Source organism: Mustela erminea, chromosome 9, assembly GCF_009829155.1.
Source record: "Mustela erminea isolate mMusErm1 chromosome 9, mMusErm1.Pri, whole genome shotgun sequence".
Lineage (NCBI taxonomy): Eukaryota > Metazoa > Chordata > Mammalia > Carnivora > Mustelidae > Mustela > Mustela erminea.
In genome coordinates, this window is record NC_045622.1 from 97,785,630 (window position 1) to 97,809,329 (window position 23,700).

The 23,700-nt window shown below is 37.5% G+C and overlaps 1 protein-coding gene and 1 pseudogene across 1 annotated transcript; both read right to left on the reverse strand.

Annotated features, from left to right (window-relative positions):
• Positions 1 to 354: 354 nt before the first annotated feature.
• Positions 355 to 1,221, reverse strand: LOC116599267 (annotated as a pseudogene).
• Positions 1,222 to 17,665: 16,444 nt separating this feature from the next.
• LOC116599867 (olfactory receptor 4C45-like) lies at positions 17,666 to 18,607 on the reverse strand. The gene has a single exon (XM_032359820.1). It carries the CDS (start codon positions 18,605 to 18,607, stop codon positions 17,666 to 17,668), a length of 942 nt encoding a protein of 313 aa, XP_032215711.1.
• Between the last annotated feature and the right edge of the window lie 5,093 nt (positions 18,608 to 23,700).

Here is a 23,700-nt window from a genome sequence, read left to right on the forward strand (position 1 = left end):
TTCTATAGGTTGTGACAATAATATGCTGATATGCAATTCCCTTTGAACAATAACTTAAAAATACAGAGAGATTTCTAATTGGAAGAGACATTGGTCATCATTTAATCAAACACTGATGTGAAAGAGGCACCTTTAAAGATTACAAAAATCACAGGTGGGTATTAAGGAGGGCACGTATTGCATGGAGAACTGGATGTGGTGCAAAAACAATAAATACTGTTATGCTGAAAAGAAATAAAAAAAACACAGGGAGCATAACATAGTTAAACTCACATATTTTGAGTTCAAGACCATCATTTTTTCTATTAGTTCCACTTGTTCTTAAAAGATGAATAAAGTTTTTTTTTTTCTTCTCTAGTCACAGGAATTGTTACCCAAGATTACTCTGTGGCCCCAGAGCTTCCTCATGGCATTTTTCACCCCTGAGTTTCTGAGTATAGACTAAATGACTTAACATGGGTATTAATATAGTATAAAACATTGCCACTGCTTTGTTAATGGGGAAGGTGACCATGGGCCAAAGGTATATGGATATACAGGATATAAAGTATAGGACAATTACAGTAATAAGGGAGGCACAGGTGGACAGAGTTTTATGCTCTCCTTTATTATTGTGAGCTCTTAGGGAGTAAAGGATGAGGACATAGGAAGTGATAAGAATAGAAAAAGAACAGATGCATCAGCCCACTGTTGGTGGCAACAAAAAGTTCAGAGATATGAGTGTCAGTGCAAGAGAGTTTAAGAGAGGAAAAAGGTCACCGTTGAAGTGGCCAATGACATTGGGGCCACAGAAGGGCAACCAGACCTTAAAAAGAATTGAATCAGAGTGTGAAGAAAACTCCCAGCCCTGGCCATGGTCACCAGGGGCCCACACATTCTCCTCTTCATTGTGATCCAGTAGTGTAGGGACTTGCAGATGGCCATAGGCCATCATAGGCGGTCATAGGCCATCACCATGAGCAGGATGATCTCAGCTTCTCCAGAAAAATGCTTTGCAAAGAGCTGAGTCATGCACCCACAGAAGGAGGTAGTTTTCTTTTCAGTGACTAAAACAAATATCATTTTGGGAGCTATGGTAGAAGAGCAGTAGCTGTCTATGAAGGACAAGAAAGACAGGAAAAAAAAAATCCACATGGGGGAGCCCGAGGCTCTGCTGGTGTTGATTGTCATGACTATGAGTAGGTTGCCTGCCACAGTGAGAAAGTAGATTACTATAAACATAGTGAATTATAGAGGGCACGGATTGCATGGAGCACTGGGTGTGGTGAAAAAATAATGATACTGTTATGCTGAAAATAAATAAATGAAAAAAAAACCATAGTGAATAAGAGTTTGTGCACATCTGGGTTGACAAAGGCTTATGAGAGTTATATTACACAGTGCTGGTGTCTATGTGTTACTATAAAGTCTTCTGGAAAAAAGTTTGACTCCATGTAATAAGAGTTTTATAATTGGTCATGTCCAGGACTCCTTAGGTGTAGGAATCTATCTTAGATGAAAAATATGGACAAAAATTATGCATACAGGTTGTATTACATAGTTTTTTATGATAATAAGTGAACATAATCCAAATGTCTGCATAAAGATGGATAATGAAGTGAATTGTAGTTAGGAAATATCAGGTGGACATTGAAGTTAATAACAAGAAGAGTTCATAGCGTGAAAAGATTCTTCCACTATAATATTAAGTGCAAACCACAAAATATGAATCAGTTTATATATTATAATCCCAAAATGTCCAAAATGACATAATATATCTATATACCTATCTATCTATATCTATCTATGTATATATATATAGAAAAGTATCTGAAAAAAGTACATTATAAAGATTAATAGTGCTTACTTGAATTATAGGTAGGGCAAATCTTATTTTCCTAAATATTATATTTTATCAAATTTTTCTTCAAATCCAATAGGTTACCTTTATAATGAGTGAAAGAAGATTATAAGAGAAATATTATTTTCTTGTGTCTGGTCGACTTTCATAATATCTTGAGTGTCTGCTTTTCTTAATAGATTTCATAGGTCATTCTTCATAAAAATCTGTGACAGTAGATGCACATGTTTATTTATATATTTATTTAGGTAAAAAAGAATGATGCTTTATTTGGGGAGAAAAGTTAACTTACAAACAGAAGTGAAAATGCTTCCCAAGGACCCTTTACATTTAGGTGGAAAATAAAAGCATACTGTACTGTAATTTTTTTATTAATTTATTTATTTTCAGCATAACAGTATCATTATTTTTTTCACCACACCCAGTGCTCCATGCAATCCGTGCCCTCCATAATACCCACCACCTGGTACCCCAACCTCCCACCCCCCCTGCCACTTCAAACCCCTCAGATTGTTTTTCAGAGTCCATAGTCTCTCATGATTCACCTCCCCTTCCAATTTCCCCCAACTCCCTTCTCCTCTCTAACTCCCCATGTCTTCCATGCTATTTGTTATGCTCCACAAATAAGTGAAACCATATGATAATTGACTCTCTCTGCATGACTTACTTCACTCAGCATGATCTCTTCCAGTCGGGTCCATGTTGCTACAAAAGTTGAGTATTCATCCTTTATGATGGAGGCATCATACTCCATAGTGTATATGGACCACATTTTCCTTATTCATTCTCCCGTTGAAGGTCATCTTGGTTCTTTCCATGGTGTGGCGACCGTGGCCATTGCTGCTATAAACATTGGGGTACAGCTGGCCCTTCTTTTCACGACATCTGTATCTTTGCGATAATTTTTTAAAACCAGAAATCAATTTTTTTTTTGTTTCTACTGAGTAAAAGTCAAGCAGAGAGAGTCAATCTGAGAGGTTAGAAGTGGTGAGGGGTGGGAGGTTGGGGGAACCAGGTGGTGGGTATTAGAGAGGGCACGGATTGCATGGAGCACTGGGTGTGATGCAAAAACAATGAATACTGTTATGCTGAAAATAAATAAATAAATAAATAAATAGTAACAAGGAAAAAAGAAAAATGTGTTTGGGGAGTTTTCCAAATTATATGAAATAGTAGTCTAGATAATTTTTTAAAAATTTCCTTTCAGCATAACAGAATTCATTGTTTTTGCACCACACTCAGTGTTCCACGCAATATGTGCCCTCCATAATACCCACCACCAGGCTCCCCCGACCTCCCACCCCCTGTCCCTTCAAAACATTCAGGCTGTTTTTCAGAGTACATAGTCTCTCATGGTTCACCTCCCCCTCCAATTTCCCTCAACTCCCTTCTCCTCTCCATTTCCCTATGTCCTCCATGTTATTTGTTATGCTTCACAAATAAGCGAAACCATAAGATAATTCACTTTCTCTGCTTGAATTATTTCACTTAGCATAATCCGTTCCAGTCCCGTCCATGTTGATGCAAAAGTTGGGTATTCATCCTTTCTGATGGAGGCATAATACTCCATAGTGTATATGGACCACATCTTCCTTATCCATTCGTCCATTGAAGGGCATCTTGGTTCTTTCCACAGTTTGGCGACTGTGGCCATTGCTGCTATAAACATTGGGGTACAGATGGCCCTTCTTTTCACTACATCTGTATCTTTGGGGTAAATACCCAGGAGTGCAATGGCAGGGTCATAGAAAAGTTCTATTTTTAATTTCTTGAGGAATCTCCACACTGTTCTCCAAAGAGGCTGCACCAACTTGCATTCCCACCAACAGTGGAAGAGGGTTCCCCTTTCTCCACATCCTCTCCAACACACGTTGTTTCCTGTCTTGCTAATTTTGGCCATTCTAACTGGTGTAAGGTGGTATCTCAATGTGGTTTTCATTTGAATCTCCCTGATGGCTAGTGATGATGAACATTTTTTCATGTGTCTGATAGCCATTTTTATGTCTTCATTGGAGAAGTGTCTCTTCATATCTTCTGCCCATTTTCTGACATGATTATCTGTTTTGTGTGTGTGTTGAGTTTGAGGAGTTCTTTATAGATCCTGGATATCAACCTTTTGTCTGTACTGTCATTTGCAAATATCTTCTCCCATTCGGTGGGTTGCCTCTTTGTTTTCTTGACTGTTTCCTTGGCTGTGCAGAAGCTTTTGATTTTATGAAGTCCCAAAAGTTCATTTTTGCTTTTGTTTCCTTTGCCTTTGGAGACATATCTTGAAAGAAGTTGCTGTGGCTGATATCGAAGAGGTTACTGCCTATGTTCTCCTCTAGGATGATGGATTCCTGTCTCACATTGAAGTTTTTTACCCATTTTGAGTTTATTTTTGTGTACGGTGTAAGAGAATGGTCGAGCTACATTCTTCTACATGTAGCTGTCCAGTTTTCCCAGCACCATTTATTGAAGAGACTGTCTTTTTTCCACTGTATATTTTTTTCTGTTTTGTCAAAGATTATTTGCCCATAGAGTTGAGGGTCCATATCGGGACTCTCTACTCTGTTCCACTGGTCGATGTGTCTGTTTTTATGCCAGTACCATGCTGTCTTGGTGATCACAGCTTTGTAGTAAAGCTTGAAATCAGGTAACGTGATGCCCCAGCTTTATTTTTGTTTTTCAACATTTCCTTAGCGATTCAGGGTCTCTTCTGATTCCATACAAATTTTTGGATTATTTGCTCCAGCTCTTTGAAGAATACCGGTGGAATTTTGATCAGAATGGCATTAAAAGTATAGATTGCTCTTTGCAGTATAGACATTTTAACAATGTTTATTCTTCCGATCCAAGAGCATGGAATGGACTTCCATCTTTTTGTGTCTTCTTCAATTTCCTTCACGAGTGCTCTGTAGTTCCTCGAGTACAGATCCTTTACCTCTTTGGGTAGGTTTATTTCCAGGTATCTTATGGTTCTTGGTGCTATAGTGAATGGAATTGATTCTCTAATTTCCCTTTCTGTATTTTCATTGTTAGTGTATAAGAAAGCCACTGATTTCTGTACATTGACTTTGTGTCCTGCCACATTGCTGAATTGCTGTATGAGTTCTATTAGTTTGGGGGTGGAGTCTTTTGGGTTTTCCATATAAAGAATCATGCCATCTGCTAAGAGAGAGAGTTTGTCTTCTTCATTGCCAAGTTGGATAGTTTTTATTTCTCTTTGCTGTCTGATTGATGTTGCTAGGACTTCTAATACTATGTTGAACAAGAGTGGTGAGAGTGGGCATCCTTGTCGTGTTCCTGATCTCAACGGGAAGGCTGTGAGCTTTTTCCCATTGAGGATGATATTTGCTGTGGGTCTTTCATAGATAGATTTTATGAAGTTCAGGAATGTTCCCTTTATCCCTATACTGCTTTTTCCCATTGAGGATGATATTTGCTGTGGGTCTTTCATAGATAGATTTTATGAAGTTCAGGAATGTTCCCTTTATCCCTATACTTTGAAGCGTTTTAATCAGGAACGGATGCTGGATTTTGTCAAATGCTTTTTCTGTATCAATTGAGAGGACCATGTGGTTCTTCTCTCTTCTTTTATAGATTTGTTCTATCACATTGATTGATTTGTGAATGTTGAACCATCCTTGTAGCCCAGGAATGAATCCCACCTGGTCATGGTGGATAATCCTTTTAGTGTGCTGTTGGATCTTGTTTGCTAGGATCTTGTTGAGAATCTTAGCACCCATATTCATCAGTGATATTGACCTGAAATTCTCCTTTTTAGTAAGGTCTTTGCCTGGTTTGGGGATCAGGGTAATGCTGGCTTCATAGAAAGTGTCTGGAGGTTTTCCTTCTGCTTCAATTTTTTGAAACAGCTTCAGGAGAATAGGTATTATTTCTTCTTTGAAGGTTTGGTAGAATTCCCCAGGGAATCCATCAGGTCCTGGGTTCTTGTTTTTTGGGACGTTTTTGATCACTGCTTCAATCTCGTTACTAGATATCAGTCTATTCAGGTTGTCAATTTCTTCCTGGTTCACTTTGGGGAGTTTGTAGTTTTCCAGGAATGCATCCATTTCATCTAGGTTGCTTAGCTTATTGGCATATACCTGTTGATAATAACTTCTGATGATTGTTTCTACTTCCTTGTTGTTACTTGTGATCTCTCCCTTTTCATTCATAATTTTATAAATTTGGGCTTTCTCTCTTTTCTTTTGGATTAGTGTGGCCAGTGGTTTATCGATCTTATTGATTCTTTCAAGAAATGAGCTTCTAGTTTCATTGATACATTCTACTGCATCTCTGGTTTCCATATCATTGATCTCAGCTCTAATATTGATGATTTCCCTTCTTATGTGTGGAGTTGGTTTGATTTCTTGTTGATTCTCCAGTTCCTTAAGGTGTAGAGACAGTTGCTGTGTTCTGGATTTTTCAATTTTTTTTGAGAGAGGCTTGGATGACTATGTATTTTCGCCTTAGGATCACCTTTGCTGTATTCCATTGGTTTTGGACCAAAGTGTCTTCATTCTCCTTTGTTTCCATGAATTGTTTCAGTTCTTCTTTGATCTCCTGGTTGATCCAAGCATTCTTAAGCAATGTGGTCTTCAGCTTCCAGGTGTTTGAGTTCCTTCTGAACTTTTCCTTGTGATTGAGCTCCAGTTTCAAAGCCTTGAGATCTGAGAATATGCAGGGAATAATCTCAGTCTTTTGGTATCGGTTGAGTCCTGATTTGTGACCCAGTATGTGGTCTATTCTTGAGAAGGTTCCCTGTGCACGTGAGAAGAATGAGTATTCTGTTGTTTTAGGGTGGAATGTTCTGTATATAGCTATGAGGTCCATCTGGTCCAGTGTGTCATTCAATGCTCTTTTTTCTTTATTGATGCTGCTTTGATGATCTGTCTATTTCTGAGAGAGGCATGTTTTAGGGTGGAATGTTATTTAGGGTGGAATGTCTATCTATGAGGTTCATCTGGTCCAGGGTGTCATTCAATGCTCTTGTTTCTTTATTGATTCTGCTTTGATGATCTGTCTATTTCTGAGAGAGGCATGTTAAGATCTCCTACTATTAATGTATTCATGTCAATATGACTTTTTATCTTGATTAATAGTTTTCTTATGTAATTGGCTGCTCCTTACACCGTACACAAAGATAAACTCAAAATGGATAAAAGACCTCAATGTGAGACAGGAATCCATCAGAATTCTAGAGGGGAACATAGGCAGTAATCTCTTCTATATCAGCCACAGCAACTTCTTTCAAGATATGTCTCCAAAGGCAAAGGAAACAAAAGCAAAAATGAACTTTTGGGACTTCATAAAATCAAAAGCTTCTGCACAGCCAAGGAAACAGTCAAGAAAACAAAGAGGTAACCCACCGAATGGGAGAAGGTATTTGCAAATGACAGTACAGACAAAAGGTTGATATCCAGGATCTATAATGAACTCCTCAAACTCAACACACACACAAAACAGATAATCATGTCAGAAAATGGGCAGAAGATATGAAGAGACACTTCTCCAATGAAGACATAAAAATGGCTATCGGACACATGAAAAAATGTTCATCATCACTAGCCATCAGGGAGATTCAAATGAAAACCACATTGAGATACCACCTTACACCAGTTAGAATGGCCAAAATTAGCAAGACAGGAAACAACGTGTGTTGGAGAGGATGTGGAGAAAGGGGAACCCTCTTCCACTGTTGGTGGGAATGCAAGTTGGTGCAGCCTCTTTGGAGAACAGTGTGGAGATTCCTCAAGAAATTAAAAATAGAACTTTTCTATGACCCTGCCATTGCACTCCTGGGTATTTACCCCAAAGATACAGATGTAGTGAAAAGAAGGGCCATCTGTACCCCAATGTTTATAGCAGCAATGGCCACAGTCGCCAAACTGTGGAAAGAACCAAGATGCCCTTCAATGGACGAATGGATAAGGAAGATGTGGTCCATATACACTATGGAGTATTATGCCTCCATCAGAAAGGATGAATACCCAACTTTTGTAGCACCATGGACAAGACTGGAAGAGATAATGCTGAGTGAAATAAGTGAAGCAGAGACGGTCAATTATCATATTGTTTCACTTATTTGTGGAGCATAGCAGATACCATGGAGGACATGGGGAGTTAGAGAGGAGAAGGGAATTGGGGGAAATTGGAAGGAGAGGTGAACCATGAGAGACTATGGACTCTGAAAAACAGTCTGAGGGGTTTGAAGTGGCAGGCGCGTGAGAGGTTGGGGTGCCAGGTGGTGGGTATTAGGGAGGGCACGGATTGCATGGAGCACTGGGTGTGGTGCAAAAATAATGAATACTGTTATGCTGAAAATAAATAAAAATAAATAAAAAAATAAAGAATCCATTTTAATATTTCCCATAGGTCTGATTTGGTGATCACAAATTCTTTTAGCTTCTGTTTGTTCTGGAAGATTTTTTTTTTTTAATCCCTCCTTCTATTTTGAATGACATCCTAGCTGGATAGAGTATTCTTGGTTGCAGTTTTCTCATTTAACACCCATGCCTTTGTGGCCTGCCAAGTCTCTGTGGATAGGTCTTTGGTCAATCTAATGTTTCTACCTTTGTAGGTTACAGACCTCTTGTCCCAAGCTGCTTTGAAGATTTTCTCTTTGTCTTTCAGATTTGCAAGTTTCATTATTTTATTTCAGGGTATTGACCTATTTTTATTGATTTTGAAGGGGGTTTTCTGTGTGTCCTGGACTTGGATATCTTTCTCCTTCCCCAAATTAGGGACATTCTCTGCTATAAGTTGCTCTAATACACCTTCTGCCGTTCTTGTTCTTTCCTCTTATACTGGGATCCCAATTATTTTAATATTGTCTCACTTTATGATATCATTTATTTCTCAAATCCTCCCCGTGTGATCCAGTAGTTGTTTATCTCTCTTTTTCTTACCTTATTTATGGTATACCATTTTGTTTTCTATATAACTAATTCCCTCTTCTGCCTCATTTATCATAGTAATTAGAGCCTCCATTTTTTTTTACTGTATCTAATCAAGAGATTTTTGATTAGACTTGGTTAGATTTCAGGTCTTTTATTTCTCCAGAAAGGGATTTTGTTTATCCAAAAAAGGATTCTGTAGTATCTTCCATGACTTTTTCAAGCCCATCTATCACCTTGATAATTGTCACTCTGAACTCTAGCTCTGACATATTACTAAAGTCTGTATTGATTAGTTCCCTAGCCATAGCCAATCCCTTTTTTTTTGTTTATGAGTTTTTCTGCCTTGTCATTTTATCCAGATAAGAATAGATGAATGAGAGAACAAAATACTAAAAGGGTAGCAAGGACCTCAGAAAAATATACACCAATCAAATCAGCTGAGACCCAAAATTAGGGGGAGAAGAAAGGAATAAAAAAAGAAAAAAAAGTTTGTATATTAGAGGGTGAATAGAACAGAGCCACACACTTGATTTTGGGTGCGTTTTGGTCTATTAGAAGAAACTACCTCCTGAAATTTTAAAGAAAGAATATCTATATCTATATTTATATCTATATCAATGGGTAAACACAATGAAGGGATGGAATATGACTGTAAAAATGAAAATTAAGAAATATTCTAAAAAAGGAATTGATAAGATAAGAATTTGGTTGAAAAAAGCAAAAAAAAAATGAGGAAAGAATATGATCAGTCTGGAAACCAGAACAAAGCCATGCACTAGATTTAGGGGTATCCCAAAATTTTAAAGAAAAAAGAACTCTATATGTATACAAAAAATAAGTTTAAATACAATGAAGGAATAAAATATGACTATAATAATGAAAATTAAAGATTTTTGAAAGGGTATTGATAAGGTAAAATGACTAAAGAACTTTAAAATAGAAAAGAGGAAAAATTAAAAAATAGAATAAGAAGAATAAAATTAAAAAATTTGACTTTGCTGCTATAAACATTGGGGTACAGATGGTCCTTCTTTTCACGACATCTGTATCTTTGGAGTAAATACCCAGGAGTGCAATTGCAGGATCATGGGGAAGTTCTATTTTTAATTTCTTGAGGAATCTCCACACTGCTCTCCAAAGAGGCTGCACCACAGTCGCCAAACTATGGAAAGAACCAAGATGTCCTTCAACAGACGAATGGATAAGGAAAATGTGGTTCATATACACTATGGAGTATTATGCCTCCATCAGAAAGGATGAATACCCAACTTTTGTAGCAACATGGATGGGACTGGAAGAGATTATGCTGAGTGAAATAAGTCAAGCAGAGAGAGTCAATTATCATATGGTTTCACTTATTTGTGGAGCATAACAAATATCATGGAGTACAAGGGGTGTTAGAGAGGAGAAGGGAGTTGGGGTAAATTGGAAGGGGAGGTGAATCACGAGAGACAATGGACTCTGAAAAACAATCTGAGGGGTTTGAAGTGGCGGGGGTGTGGGAGGTTGGGGTACCAGGTGGTGGGTATTATAGAGGTCGCGGATTGCATGGAGCACTGGGTGTGGTGAAAAAATAATGAATACTGTTTTTCTGAAAATAAATAAATTGAAAAAATTAAAAAAAAAATAAAAAATAAAAGTGAAGAGCATACATCAGAAAAAAAAACCCTGAAATTTAAAGTAAAAAAAAAATAATAATACCTATCTCACAGAACTCTTGGGGTGGGGGAGTTGAACAAGATGATACAGGATAACCTCTAAGCCAGTGAAAAATGCTATTCTAATGCTAATGCCCCAGTGGTCTACACCTGTAGGCTAGATAAGGTGCTCTTAATAATAGACATCTGAATCATGCTGAAGAGAAAAATTTTGCTGGCACTTCTATTTGCTAACTCTGTGACACTGATCAAGTTCCTTATCCTTTTTATATCTGAGTTCCCACATTTGTAAAAAGGGCTTGATAATGATACCTATCAGTGGACTGTAGTAGGATTCTACCAGATAAAGAGCAAAGACTGTTTTTTTTCCTGTGCAGGTATCAAAACTCACGGTGTGACCAGTTTGGGTTCCTGGCAAGAATTGTTTCAACTACACACACACACACACACACACACACACACACACACACACACACACACAATCTTGTTTTCATTGTCTTTTGGTTGCTAGAATCTGTGCACATACAAAAAGTAGAGAAGATATATTTAAAGTATCAAATACTGATTCATATAATTCTATATCTTTCTAAAATCTAATTTTAGAAATTATAATTCTAAAATCTTTTTTTTTTTTTTAATGAACATTTGATTTGTCATGACTAAAGAATTCTGACAATGAAGTTGGGAGTCCCTGAAAAAGTTGTAGGAATAAAGGAAAAACGGACACAATGAGGACTGACAAGTAATAAATTAATGTCACTCTGCTAAGTATGGTATTTTATATAATTCTTATATAATCCCAAGAGGACGGTACTGCTAATTGTGTTTTATGTGTAAAGAGGTCGATGTTCACCATGAGCATCGTTGGTCAAGATCTGAGAAGCTAATCTTTGGTAGAGCTTGGATTTAAATACAAATGGATCTAATTCTAAACCTGAGCTCTAACAATTATGCTGTGGTACCAGGTAGACACTGGTTCTGTGATGTGTCTCATGCACTGGGAATGATCGGCATGGGGGTGCTGATACAGACCCTGGGGGATTATGTAGAGTCTCTGGTTCTCCCAGCAGTGGCAGGCAGGACACATTCCTCAGACAGATCCCAGGTGCCTCAGTGACCATGAGGAGAGCCACAGAGAAAGGACATTTTTTATCTTCCTTTCCTACCTTTGGCTCCAATCTGAGAGATCTGCCTAAACATTATCTTGGAAATTATCTCTCTGAAAATTTCCTGATGCCTGCAGAGTGGAAGGAAGACCAAGTAGATGTTCTGACTGAGGAGCAGGGACATCCTCTACATGAATGGGGTGTGGTAGGTTCCCAGAGAAGTAATACATCAAAGCGATGAGCCTGGGTGTGAAACCTAGTTCTTCTATTTATAAGATTCTATGTATTTCATTTCACTTGCTAGAGTCTGAAAAAGAGCCCTATATAAATTGACATTATTGGGAAGAATATTGGTAAAATGAGTGTGTTATACATAGACCATGCTTTTTCAGAAGTATTTTCAGAAATACTTTTCTGAAATGAATTGAGAGAAATTTTTGCATTTTCTACTATTGTGATCCTGATGGCTAATATTTGTTGAATCCTGTCTAACTTTGGGAGCTTGGCTATGTTATTTACCTTCCACATGCATCAGTTTCCTTTTATGCAAAATAGAGATAACATTATTTCATAGAGTTGTTACAAGAATGAAATTAGTCACTGAGTGGAACATTAGCATGTGGATGAATTTTTTTGGGGTGGGAGAAACTTGATATGTTGAAATGCCAGGGGATAGAGCTAAGAAGGAAGTGTGGGGCAAGGGGAGAGAGAGAGATTGATTAAAGATGTATGGAGAGTGGTCAGTGGAGGCCCATTAGGTGTGGCAGACACTGTTACCCACAGAGTGGCAATTTCCCAGATTCTTTCTTTCTAAGGAAACTCCATTTCTTCCAGTATTGGGGAAAGTGTGGTCCATCCCCAAGCCATAGTTGTGACCCTGGATTAGTCTAAAACAATTATGGTAATGCCCTCCTCTTTCAGTGATCAATTTAAGGGCAGGCATGTGACAACATTTTGACCAATGGGAGACAAGAAAAACTTTGAGATTTCTTTTGGGTGATACTTCTCTGTTCCTAAAAAGAGAATCAGGAGAATAATTTCTCTTTCTTAGTAATGCCTTCCATAAGGGATGCCAGAATGGCTACCAGGGGATGCATCAGTGGACTTTTGTACTGGGAAATTGCCTCAAACATGCAAAGAGTGTACAGTTTACAAAGTGATTGCTAGGTTGTTATTGGAATTTATTCAAACTGCTTTTATTTTTACTGAAGGATATAACATTATTTTGAGATGTGAAATACCCATAAGTCCCAGGATATATCAGATAATCATTCTAGTAGGGAGGAAAATGAACAGAAAATTTATTTTCCTAATTAGAAATATAAGCACATGATTTGTTAAAGAGGGAACCCATTGCACACATTAACAAGTGACTGCCTTGCCTTTGAGCCCTACATTAGATCCTCTTGTGGAGTGACTTACCCTCCTATTTGAATGGGTCCCTCCCTATGATCAATTTATGGTCGGTGCCTATTTGGTGTATAGATGGTGTCTTGTGTGGCGATTCATCTCTCAGTCTGAAAAGTGGCTGAATGGAAGCTGATTATTGAAAAGGAAACTATAAATCCACTCAGTGTGTTAAGAACGGTGTTCTTTAGGTACCAGAAGATCCGGGTTATAACTATAGTGATATAGTATGACTTTTCTTAGGTTTTGGCAATAGTCAATGGACTGGCAATGAAGCCTGATCCAGGGGACGTGGATAACTGGAAGATGTGGGAAACCCAGGGTTATATCAAATGAGGGGTCTGAATGAAAATTAAATTGATAGCAAGAAGTAATTGTTGTTATAAAGGGAGCATCCAATCAATAATAGTGTAACTGTTATTTGGTTTAATATTATCATTTATAATTGGTAGGATTAATTTGATTTCAACAAAATCTATAATACTTAAATTGATGATCAAATATATTAGGAAGTGGAATTGACGTCTTCCATGATGTTCATTCAATGAAATCTGATTGGTTAGAGGAGGAACTAGGATTAGTTAATTGTTACAGTAAATCTACCAATTGATACTTTTCATACAATCTTAATTTCTCTATTCAAGGGAGATTACATGGTTCTCCAACTTGTGCTTGTTTGTGATTAAGTTTGTGGTGGAATATTCGGTTAGCTGAAATGCTTCTTTAAACAATACCAATTCTTTATTTGATGATACAAGATATTAACACTTTGCACTTGGTCTGTTATTTTACCTGTTCTATAAATCATGCAAAACTTGCAGAAGAAGGAATGATTATGAGTGATTTAGTCTTGACCAAGAGTCAGAGAGTGGAGTGTGTAGGAAAGGGTTATTTTACTACTCAATAGGAAAGTCTTAACTCTGGTCATGCAGGGTTGTGACCATTGCATAAGACAGGACCAGGGGAATTTTTGATGTATTTTTAAAGTCTCAAACTCCCCTGATGATGCCAAGAATTTTTTTTTTTTTTTTTTTTACTGTTGGCTTTTACTTAGCATAACTGACTTGACCAGAGGGACATGAATACCTCATGGCAAACTTCTTCCCTGAGCTTTCACGAAGCCCAGAATTATCTCATGCTGATCTTGATGGTTCAAATAGAGATGAGGCCTGTTTGTCTGTGTGAACAGACACTCTGGGGCTATTGTTTGGACATCTCTTCAACCTTCAGTGCTTGCCTGTACTCTGTTTCTCAGTTCTCAGTATCATTGGTCTTCAGAAAATTGTATTATATGATTATGCTTTGTGATTTCTTGTGAGTCCCTTCAAATATGCCAACTTGTGCAATCTTTGCAGTGATATCTCCACGAAAAATGATTTTGGGATTAGTTTGGGTAAAATGAGACAAACAAAGATACAATTCCACAATTTTACTTCTTCACCATTGCACAATATTTTCCCTTTGTGTTGCCTGACACAGATCACCATTACTTGTTTAAATTTATGTATAGTGAGGGAAGCTAATATTGATGCCCAACACACAATATCTTTGGAATTAAATTTGAAAATCAAATTTGAAAATTAAATTTGAAAAAGTATTCCTAAGATATTTTAGGGTGGATCATAACCTCATTTCAACTGCAAATGTAGCCCCATTTCCAAATGTCAAGATCAGTCCTTTGATTCCCTTGTTACCAGAGATGAGGATATCTGCCTGGGTGTGTGCCCAAAGATGTATTAGCATACCTCCTGTTATAGTCAGTCCTGTGGAAACATGGAAAAATTGTATGGTTGAGCTCGAAAATGATGGGGTTAAATCAGAGGGGGAGACAAACCATGAGAGACTATGCACTCACGGAAACAAAGTGAAGGTTTCAGATGGAGGGAGGTGGGAGAATCAGTTAGCCCAGTGATGGGTATTACGGAGGGCACATATTGCCTGGAGTACTGCTGTTATATGCAAACAATGGATCATGGAACACTACATCAAAAACTAATGAAGTACTGTATGGTGACTAACAAAACAGAATAATAATAAAATTTTTAAAAAAGTGAACAATAAGCCACTTAGAAAAAAAAAAGAAAAAAATAATTTAATATTGAAGTGGAACTGATGTAAAATGTTATCAAGGTTGACCTGTACCATGAAGGGATCTGACAGTTCTCACCAAGGTCAGTGTAGTCACCATGCAACAGTATTACAGTATTATTGATTATATTCCTTATGCTATGCTTTTTAACTCTTTGATGTATTTATTTTATAGTGAAGTGTGTACATTTTAATCTCCTTTACCTATTTCACTCTTCTCCCCACAACCACCTCTGGCATCCACCACTGGTAACTAGCACTTTGTTCTCTTACTTGAGTTTGTTTGCTTCTTTTGGGACAACATATATATGAGAAGGGAAAAGGTCAGAGGGAGAAGCAGACTCCCCACCGAGCAGGCAGCCTGATGTGGGACTTGATCTAGGGATTCCAGGATCATGACTTGAGCCGAAGGCAGTCGCTTAACCAATTGAGCCACCCCGGCACCCAGGACAACATATATTTTTAAAAGGCCTTCATGTACAGTTAGATCTAACCTGATCTAAAGTCCTGAGAACATGAGAAATGTCAACATCACATGATATTCAATCCCTGGTTGTGAAATCACCCTCTGAAGACAAGTTTCTGAGCTCTTCCTCAGGAATCCCAAGCTCCGTGCAGAGATAGGTCTGTTGGTTTCTGGCACTGGGCTCTCCCTTCTCCTTCTCCCAGAGCGGCAGAAGGAGATCCATCCATCAGGGAGAGGTTTTTGAAATAAGTTCTGCTCAGACATGTCATGGTTGCTCCAGCCAGCTCCCCATTGGTTATTGCAGAGATGTTTAAGGGCATTTGTGTCCTAGACTAGGAGTTGGTGGGGGGCTGGCTTTTAGTGTCCAGAGATCTGTTCACAGTTCCCATTAGATTCCTTGATGAGAAAACTCACTGCTATGCAGTTCCTACTCATATACAGATGCCTTTTACGACATTTGAAGTACAGTGAGGCTGGCATAGATGTTTGATCTTCCTGTGATCATGGTTAGTGAATGATGGTTCGTAGTGGTGTTCTGGGGCTCCTCTTGTCAGCAACCATTGACCCTGGCTTACTTTCTGTGCTGGTGACATCTCTGAAAGCTATAACCAAATCTGAGCAATATCATTAGTTTTTAGCTGATTCATTTTTTTCAATCTAAATTGTTTAATTTTTACAGCCTGAGAGTATGCAATGTTATTTCCATTTTACAGGTTGAAAAAATCAGCACAATGGTTACATTGACAAGGGTAATTAATGCAGGAGACAAGATGAGTAATCAAATCTGGTGGATCCAAAGCTTTTAATCTCTGACTTCAAAGCATCTATTTCTGAATTATCTTTGAATTTCCTTATACAAATATTATAGATTATTTTCTGTAATCCAGATGTGTGGTCATTGTTGTTCAGTTTTGTGACACAGACTTATTTCTACATCACTGGTAACTTCCTGTCCCAGCTATTCAGACTATTCCTTTGTCCATGTCTAAAATGCAATTTATTTATTTATTTATTTATTTAATTATATTAGTCACCACAAAATACATCATTAGCTTTTAATGTATTGTTCCAAGATTGGTTGTTTACATATAACACCCAGTGCCCCATGCAATACATGCTCTCCTAATTATACACCACCAGACACCATCCCCCCGTTCTCCACCCCTCTAAAACCCTCAGTTTGTTTCTTGGAGTCTACAGTCTGTCATGGTTGGTCTTCCCCTCTGCTTCTACCCTTCACTTTTCCTTTCCTTACCTAATATCCTCCATGTTATTCCTTACCCTCCACAAGTAAGTGAAACCATGTGATAATTGGCTTTCTCTGCTTCACTTATTTCACTCATCATAATCTCTTCCAGTTCCAACCATGTTGATGAAAAAGTTGGGTATTTGTCCTTTCTGATGGCTGAGTAATATTCCATTTAAAACACAACTTTGACATACAGTTGTTTTCTGCCTTAACTCTACAAACTTGATCAGTTATATTTTTTTTGCATCAGCCAATTCTGCCTCTAATTCTTGTGCAGACAATTGTTTACTGCAGGGAATGGTGGTGCTGTAAGTTTTAAAATGTACCTTTGTGTGCAAGTGTTCTCTTATTGGGACCGCGAGAAGTAAAGAATGCTTTATTGTTGTGGTGCAGGGATATTTATTAACCTCTCAAATTCAGGAAGATAAGAAAAAGTATATTTGGATGGAAGTACTTCTTCAAGACTCACTGGCTTTCTATACATTATTGCATATATAGAACTTTTCTTCTTATAAAATAAAACTTCATTCTAGCTGTAGTGCAGGGCATAGAGAGCATTGAAAATATTGCTGCAGAACCATTTCATACCAACAATCAGGGCTACATTATGACTTCTGTGGCCCCTTTCTACTTTGACCTCATGAGTCCTTCGCCATAAAATTATTAAAGATCATATTTTATGAATGCATTGGTATAACGATGACATGCTCCAACTTGGATGTGGATTATATTGATTTCTTTTCTTCTTATTTTAAAAGACCTTAAGCACTTCAAGGGATCCTAGAATTATTGTGGGCTCTATGCACTGTGCCTACTATTCCTGGGTGGATATGTTGACCTTGCCCATAAAATATATGATCCTGAAGAAAAGTGATCCAAACAGGACAATTGACTGTCCCACATTTAATCAAGTAAGAAGGGGAATAAATCTCTCTAAATATTCAATAGATATTTTAATGTAAATACTCTAATCCCAAGATTCATTATCACCAATTTTTGTTATTTGCCTCCAGAGTTTTTTCATGACATTTTTCACTTCTGCATTTCTGAGGGTGTAGATTAATGGGTTCAACATGGGAGTGACTAGGGTACAAAACACAGTCACAGCTTTGTCAGCAGGGAAGGAGGTCATGGGTCTCAGATACAGGAATGAACAAGGTACAAAGAATAAGATGACAACAGTGACATGAGAAGCACAGGTAGACAGGGCTTTGCGACGCCCTTCAGAGCTTTTAGTCCTCAGGGAGCGCAGGATGACAATATAAGAAGCAACCAGCATAGAAAAAATGAGCAAACATAGTGACCCGCTGTTGGCAGCAATCAGGGGCCCCAAAGTGTGAGTGTCTGTACAGGCTAGTTCCAGGAGAGGTATTAAATCACACATAAAATGATCAATAACATTGGGGCCACAGAACGGTAACTGGACCATGAACAGAACCTGTATCCCTCCATGAATAAAGCCTAAAATCACAGCCATTCCCACCAAGAAAGCACAGACAAATTGGCTCATGATGGTCATGTAATGCAAGGGCTTACAGATGGCTACATAGCGGTCATAGGCCATGGCAATTAATAAGATGATCTCAGCTCCCGCAAAGAAATGTTCAGCAAAGAGCTGAGTCATGCAGCCATTGAAGGATATTTTGTTCATGTCAGAGAGCAAGTCAAAGATCATTTTGGGTGCTATGGATGAAGAGTAGAAACCATCTATAATGGATAAATAGGACAGAAAAAAGTACATGGGAGATCCCAGGGCTGGGCTGATGAAGATGGTGATGGAGATGAGGAGATTACCTGCCAGTGTGATCAAGTAGATGATTAAAAGCACAGCAAATAGCAATTTCCTCAGCTGTGGATTCTGGGACAGGCCCAGCAGAATGAATTCTGTCACATTGCTCTTCCTTTCCATGAAGTCAGCTTTAGTTATGAGCCTATGGTTCATCTGGAAAGATCACAATTTCTGAGTAGTATTTTGAATTCAACACTGAAATCTTCCGTCACCTCTTTAGTCCTGGCCTCTGGGGTTGCTGAAGCCACACTTTCCACTCACCTCAATCACTTTGGAGACTGTTATAAAAGAGAATAGATAGAGGTAGATAGAGGTTAAGTTTCTCTTACTCATATAAATTTTATAATGACAATATGTTTCAAACACCAGAACAAAAGGAAAGTGTTATTATGACAGTTGACTCCTGATTGACTTCAAATCTCTGGCTCTAAAATCTTATGGATGGCTCTTTTCCCTCTGCTTTTGGTACAGATTTCATCAATAGCAATTATTCTGAGGTTATGGTTGCCCATTGACATGAATATTTATGGGCATATGAACACAATATTCTTTGAAATGTGTCAAATGAATGCACATGCACACTGAGAAACAGACCTGCAGATGGTATATTTCCCCTTCAGGATGCTAAGGGCCCATCTTTATAACAGCTCTTTGATCTGCATTCACTCCACTGCCCTGGATATTGTATCTGACTCTACAAGGCTCATACACACTCACTCTTCTCACATCTTTGGATGCAGAAATGGAAGCGTTCCAAAGTTCACTGAAAACTCCTCAGTAGTTCTTAAGTTAATTTTCTGTGCAACTGGTCTTTCGTCACATAGAATAATGATCTGGTGCTGAAAAGGTGGTTTTATTAAAGCACGGGCACATGACCTGTGGGCAGAAAGAACTGTTGCACCAGGGTTGTGAGGGGTGGCTGCTTGTATACTTGGGCGGTGGAGGAGGTAAGGAGAAAGGAGGTTTCAAAAAGATTTTCTTATGTTAAAGACTCAGAGGATCCTGGAGGCTTTGCCTTTGTCAAGTTAAGGTTGTTTGTCTCTCTAGCAAGGCATTAACATTAAGACATTTGGGAGCTTCCTGTCACCCATATCCCACCTCTGAAATAGATTAATAAGTATTATTAATAATAATTAGTAATTATTAATAATAATAATTAATAATCATAGCCATATTTTACAAATGGAATGAAATGAATCATGAAGTTTCCCTGAATTTCCTATTGTTTTGGGAAAAATGTTATCTAAGATAATAGAAGTTTTTCTTTTGACACTAAGTTTAATCATGTGAGAGAGACTTGAAAGTTTCATTTCTGATTGTTTGAAAAATTGAATATATACAAGAATATATTCTTTTTCTGAATTATCTGTGCAGGGATTTTCAATAGTGAGTATATCTTACACATGATCATAGGATATTTAATTCCTTCTACCCTTCTCTTTCTCCTTTCCCTATCCCTGCTGAAAATGTTAAAACTTATTTTTCCTCAAAAGTTTCTGGACACAGAAGTCAGCAGTCAGCATCATGACCTTTCAGCTCCAGTAAAGGTGAAGAGGGGTGCTTGGGTGCCTCAGTCAGTCAAGTCATGATCCTGAAGTCTCAGGACTGAGTCCTTGGATTGAGTCCAGCATTGGGGTCCCTGCTTAGCAGGGAGTCTACTTCTCCTTCTGCCCTCCACTGTGCTTTACTCTCTCTCTCTCAAATAAATAAATAAAATATTAAAGAAATAAAAGTGAGGAAAGTATCTTTTGTTTTCCAGAAAGCTCAGTCTCTTTAGTTTCTTCTCTATCCATGGCTGCTATAGGTGGGAACTATGTGCTTCATCATCCCTAATAGATTTACTCCACTAATTCTAACTTCAGTGTGGCAACATAAGTCACGAAAAGGGGAGCCAACTTGAAATAATCACATATGGAAACCTACCAAAGCAATCTACTTCTACATATACATTAACCATAATTTTTAAAAAGTGACCTGAGTTGTACTCAACAGCATCTTGTGTGGCAGCATTACAGATCACATTTTACTGGTATTTTCATGTCATCATGTTCAAATTCATATTAAGAGAAAAAGGTTTACTTCATTTCACAGAATCTAGCTATAAAAACTATTCAGTAAAAGTAATTTGTGAAAATTAAGTTAATCTGTTTAAAATTTGTGGAAAAAGATTGAGTTATTACTTACCTGGATCTATTTGGTTGTGGATTCCAGTGTTTTTACATTGCACCCAGTCATTGTTTTCTTCCCCTGAGAGCATAGCCCCATAGCTGCAAATATACTTTGAGAACTAACAAGTGGGTCACTGGAATTCTCCTTCTGAGAACTCTCCCAGTCTTGGTCATTTTAGTCTACTTTAGTTCTCATTATCAGTCAGAATTTACCCAGAAAATGAGCTGTTTTTGTTAGGAAACTTCAATACTTTAGGATGAATTTCTACTTACTTTCCTGGCCTCCTTTGAAAGTATAAATGCGTCTTCATAATACATATATTTTTCAAAGATCAGAAGTACATTCAATCTAAAGTAAGAATAATGGAACAAAAAATTCATCAAAAAACCTAGTATATAGAACTATAACATGTAGAAGTGCAACAGCTTGATTGGATATATATATTTTTTTCAAATCTTGCCAAATTTATGTTTCCCAGCAAGTCCAAGAGTAGTGTGGAGAGAATTCTTTTAATTCCCACCTTTAATCTGCTAAGATTGAGAGCATGTCTCCTCTATGAATCTTAAGCTTGTTGGTATATGCTCTGCCTCTGTCATTTACTTAAATGTCCTGTAATTTTTTCTTCATAGACTCTAGAGAAATATTTAAATAGACTTTCACGAAGTGCAGGATTTGATAGTGCGTTGACCTCTTAAGTCCTCAGAGGATTAGTAATTGGTCCTGTTGGAATCTTTGCTGGAAGCCTCAGCCACAGTTTTTTGCTTACTCCCCCTTGGCACTCACAAATATCATTAGAAGCCAGTTTTAGAAATGGGGGTGTGCTTTGGTCAGACATGTGTCTGTGGCTATAGATTAGGGTGAGATTTTGTTAAGACAAGTAGGAAAGCTTCTTGATAGGGCTTTGCTGCTCATTTCGACATTTTTGAGCCTGGCACAGGATGGGGGTGTTTTAGGCATAGGTCAGAGTTCAGAGGATGGACTTCTCTCTGAACATGTCACTGTTCTAAGTTTATAGTGGTCCTGAGAATAGGAATGCCAGTTTTCAAGGTTATGTGCTATGTAACTCTGGGAGACTGGCATTTTTATTAGTTGCAACAGTGGAGGCTCATATGGCAGAATTCTCAGATATCAGAGATTGGATAATTTATGATCCATAGATCCATCAACTTCCTTTGGTGTGTGTATCGAAATGAAGGATTCTCATGATTTGTTCATGGGAATATAGCTTTTTTCTCTATAGCTCACAGAAGGAATCGTGCAGATTTACAGTAAAGAACAGTATTTCCACGTGGTAGGGGTTGAAAAAATCCCACTGAGCCAAACATTATACATAAAGACATTCAGAGGTAGAGGATTGAAAAACTACAGAAAGGAGGCTCCAGTACAGTCTTTTCTCCCTCAGCTTCTGGGGTGTTGAGGAGCTGGTTGAAATCCTGCACCAAATGACCTTGAAAAAGTCAACATTGAATTGGGATTTTGATAGGGATTATACAGACTCTAGATCACTTTGGATAGTATGAACATCTTTACAACATTGATTCCCACATTTTAGAAAGACATCATGTCTTTCCATTTATTTGCACTTTTTTTTGTTTTAATTTTCTTTCATAAATGTTTTGTTGTTTTCAGTTTGCAAATCTTTTAAATTTTTTAGTTAAGTTTATTTCTATGTATTTCATTTCTTCTTTCTTTCTTTCTTTCTTTCTTTCTTCTTTCTTCTTTTTTCTTTCTTTCTTTCTTTCTTTCTTTCTTTCTTTCTTTCTTTCTTTCTTTCATTTGTAACAGTAATTCTGACCTTATAAAGGAAGTTCAGGTGTGTTTTTACTTTGCAATTTTTAGAAGTGTTTGAGGAGTGGCATTTATTCTCCTTAAATGTTGTGTTATAGATTTTACCAGTGAAGCCCTCTAGTCTTGGGATTTTCTCTCTTCAGAGGTTTCTCCTTATGAATTTAGTTTTCTTGTTTATTATTGATCTGTTCAGGTTATATATTTCCTCATGGGTCAGATTTGATAGATTCTATGTTCCTAGGAATTTATCTATTTCTTCCAGGTTAACCAACCTTTTTAGCATATAATTGGAGTAATGTCTTATAATCCTTTTATTTCTGTGGCATGAGTTTTAATGTCCTCTGTTCCATGTGTGATCTCTTCTTAGACCAGCTAAAGTTTGACAATTTTGTTTTACTTTAAAAACTACTCTTGGTTTGAGTGATATTTTTCTATTGTTTTCCTAGTCTCCATTTCATTGATTTCCACTGTCCTCTTAATTATTCCTTCCTCTGGAAATTTTGGACTTAGTTTTTTTTTTTTCTTTCTTGAAGCATAGTGTTTGGTCTCGAGATCTTTTTAAATGTAGGTGTTCATTGCTACAAATTTTTGTCTTAGTATTGCTTTTGCTGCATCATATAGGTCTTAGTCTTTAGTTTAAAATTATTTTGTTTTGACATATTTCTAAGTCTGATTTTTATTCCTTCTTTGACACAAAGATTGTAAAATAATGTGTTATCTAATTTCCATGAGTTTGTGAATTTTTTAGTTTTCGTTCTGCTATTGGTTTTGTTTCACTTCACTGTGTTCAGAAAAGATAACTTTGTAGGATATCAACCTTAAGTTTTGTTTAATTTTTAATTTTTATTAACATATAATGTATTATTAGCCCAGGGGTACAGGCCTGTGTCACCAGGTTTACACATTTCACAACACTCACCATAGCACATACCCTCCCCAATGTATAACCCCACCCCTCTCTTCCTACCCACCTCCCCCAGCAATCCTCAGTTTCTTTTGTGAGATTAACAGTCTCTTATGGTTTATCTCCCTCCTGATCCCATCTTATTTCATTATTTCCTTCCCTACCCCCCAACCCCCTCATGTTGCCTCTCAAATTCTTCATATCAGGGAGATAACTATCTTTCTCTGATTGACTTATTTTGCTCAGCTTAATACCCTCTAGTTCCATCCATGTCATAAAATAGCAAGATTTCATTTCTTTTGATGGCTACATAGTATTCCATTGTATATATATATATCACCTCTTCTTGATA

Coding starts and splice junctions, on each gene's coding strand:
- LOC116599867 (XM_032359820.1), bottom strand. CDS start 18,607: ATGGAAAGGAAGAGCAATGTGACAGAATTCATTCTGCTGGGCCTGTCC.